At 64.4% G+C, this 2,135-nt stretch overlaps 1 protein-coding gene across 1 annotated transcript in view; it reads right to left on the bottom strand.

The window, feature by feature from the left end:
* Necab2 (N-terminal EF-hand calcium binding protein 2) overlaps nucleotides 1-2,135 on the bottom strand; it is a gene marked incomplete at its 5' end in the record, with an annotated part of 22,562 nt that overhangs the window by 1,289 nt on the left and 19,138 nt on the right. Inside the window, 2 exons of the mRNA XM_004646571.1 lie at nucleotides 309-400; nucleotides 1,169-1,246. Of these exons, the coding sequence (XP_004646628.1) occupies nucleotides 309-400; nucleotides 1,169-1,246 (170 nt within the window). The remainder of the gene's footprint in view (nucleotides 1-308; nucleotides 401-1,168; nucleotides 1,247-2,135) is intronic.

The following is a 2,135-nucleotide window of genomic DNA, read 5'->3' as shown; positions in this document are numbered from 1 at the left end:
TGAAGGCAGGTAGGGGCCCATGGAGGGACATCGGGGCTGCTTGGGGGTCTCGCAGATGTCCTCGCTCTGCGCTGGGTGCACGCCCCTGGGGCCCTGTCCTTGAGACCTGCTCTGTGGCTGTCCAAGCAGGCAGGTGCCCTGCTTGTATCCCATCTGCATGCACAGCCTTGGTGGCAGGAGCTCGCATCTGGACCATGGCTGGGGGAGGGACACAGTGCCTACAGGTCAGGGTCGTCTCTAGAGCAGCCCTGGGGTCTGCCCTTCTCAGACAGCAAGGCCTCAGCCCTTCACTGGGCCTGCCCTCTTACCTGGCACAGAGATCCGGGACAGGGCCTCCGGCTGGCTCAGCGTGTCCACTTTGACGTGCCGGAAAGCCCTGCACACAGGGCTCCGCAGGTGCCTGCAACCGGTGTGGGCAGTCAGGAGACGAAAGAGACCAGGAACGCATTCAGGACCACGGCATCTAAGGCCTCGGGAGCATCACAGCCCGAATGGGACTGGCTCCAGGGTCGGGGGCTCTCCATGACCTCTGTTTACGAAGGACTAACGCACGGCTAAGCACTGAGATGCCTGCCCCAAGAGTCCTGGAGGGTGCGCAGGTCCTGCCAGACACCCCTGCAGTCACTCCCTTCTCCTCTAATGGTCCCTGAGTGGGCCCATCTGTGACTCCTGCTGCTATAGCCAGATGGCGCATGGCAACCCAGCACCTCAGGACTGCCACTATTGAGTCCTGGCTCCAGCCGGGGAAGGCTAGAGTCACACAGGCCACCTGCCCCGTGCCCACTGTGCTTGGGAACTTGACTGGCAGTGAGGCCCCAGGACTGAACGGCAGGTCCTATCTAAGTCACTGTGTCCTGGGCCCTGTGAGGTGCTCCGGAAGGCACCGCCTCCACCCTCAACAGCAGAATCGGGCATAGGAGGCTGCCAGGGCTACGGGAACCCCCCAGGGCTTCCTGGAAGCGGACACAAGCACTGCAGGGCAGTGAGCTGGAGGGGCAGAGGGCCTTAAAGCACAGCGGTTTTCACACGTTGCTGGGACCCGCTCTGTCAGCCCCATGGATCCAGCGGGGTGGAGGGCAGAGGGCAGCCCATGTGCTGCTGTGCCGGGAGCGCCCTCCCACGCCCTCCTCTCAGGCGGGCTCCTGTGCTGAGGCTGGGGCCCACCCACCTCTTCCACTCCTCCTCCGTCTCCCAGAACTCATAGACCACGAAGGTGAAGCCGTCATCCAGCCTTACTGCAGCAATGCTGTGGAGGAGAGGAGTGGGGCAGGGCTTGCTACGGCTGAGGGGTGGGTGCAGCTCTCAGGTAGTGCTGGGCTGCCAGGGCACCGCGGGCCCCTCCAAGGGCACAGCCCTGCGAGATGCTCCTGGCTGCAGTTCCACCCGTGGGGAGCAGCCGCACCCCGAGCCCTCTGATGGGCCGAGTGTCCAGCTCTAAGTCTAGGCTGGGGCATGTAGGCCAGTGTGGGGGAAACAAGGCCACCAGCTGACTACTGTTTCCCGAGGCTGCACCCTTCAGTGACATTCCAGACTGTGGGCTCTCGGCACGTGGTCCCTGTGGGGGACAGCACGCTCATGCCAGCCCTCAGCACCAGGCAAAGGTCACATGCTCCTGGGAGCACCTAAATTTGGTTACTGTGAAGGGATGAAAGCCGGCACGATGACAGGGGCCACTTTCACTGATGCTCAGAAGCCCTCCTGGGAGGACAGATGCCTGCATGGGGGGGGGGGCAAGGCAGCCCTGGCTTGCAGGGAGGATGCGCGTCCCTCAGCACGTGGCTGTGGCTCTCGTGGCTGCACCGCTGCTGCCCGGCCGTCCCCCTGGAGCAGCAGGGCTAGTGCCCACGGGAGGCACAGAACCAAGCATCGGGGAAGGAGAACAAGACAGGCCCTGAGGGTGCCACGAGCTCATCAGCTTGGGGGCAGCTGAGTCCCCCCTCTCGCAGCGAGGGGCACCGCGGGCTGAGCTGGAGGGTGGCTCCGAGGCAGAGATCGTCTAGGGCATATGAGGGCCGGGTTTGATCCCGAGCCTACGAAAGCAAAAGTGCCAGCCGCAGGCTGCTTGGCCAAGTGCCGTCCTCGGGCACTGCGCTGGCAGCCTGCGGCCGCCCAGGATGCTATGCCACCCGCCAGCC

This window comes from Octodon degus, unplaced genomic scaffold, assembly GCF_000260255.1.
Source record: "Octodon degus isolate 3935 unplaced genomic scaffold, OctDeg1.0 scaffold00271, whole genome shotgun sequence".
Classification (NCBI taxonomy): domain Eukaryota; kingdom Metazoa; phylum Chordata; class Mammalia; order Rodentia; family Octodontidae; genus Octodon; species Octodon degus.
This window is presented reverse-complemented; position numbering and strand designations above follow the sequence as displayed.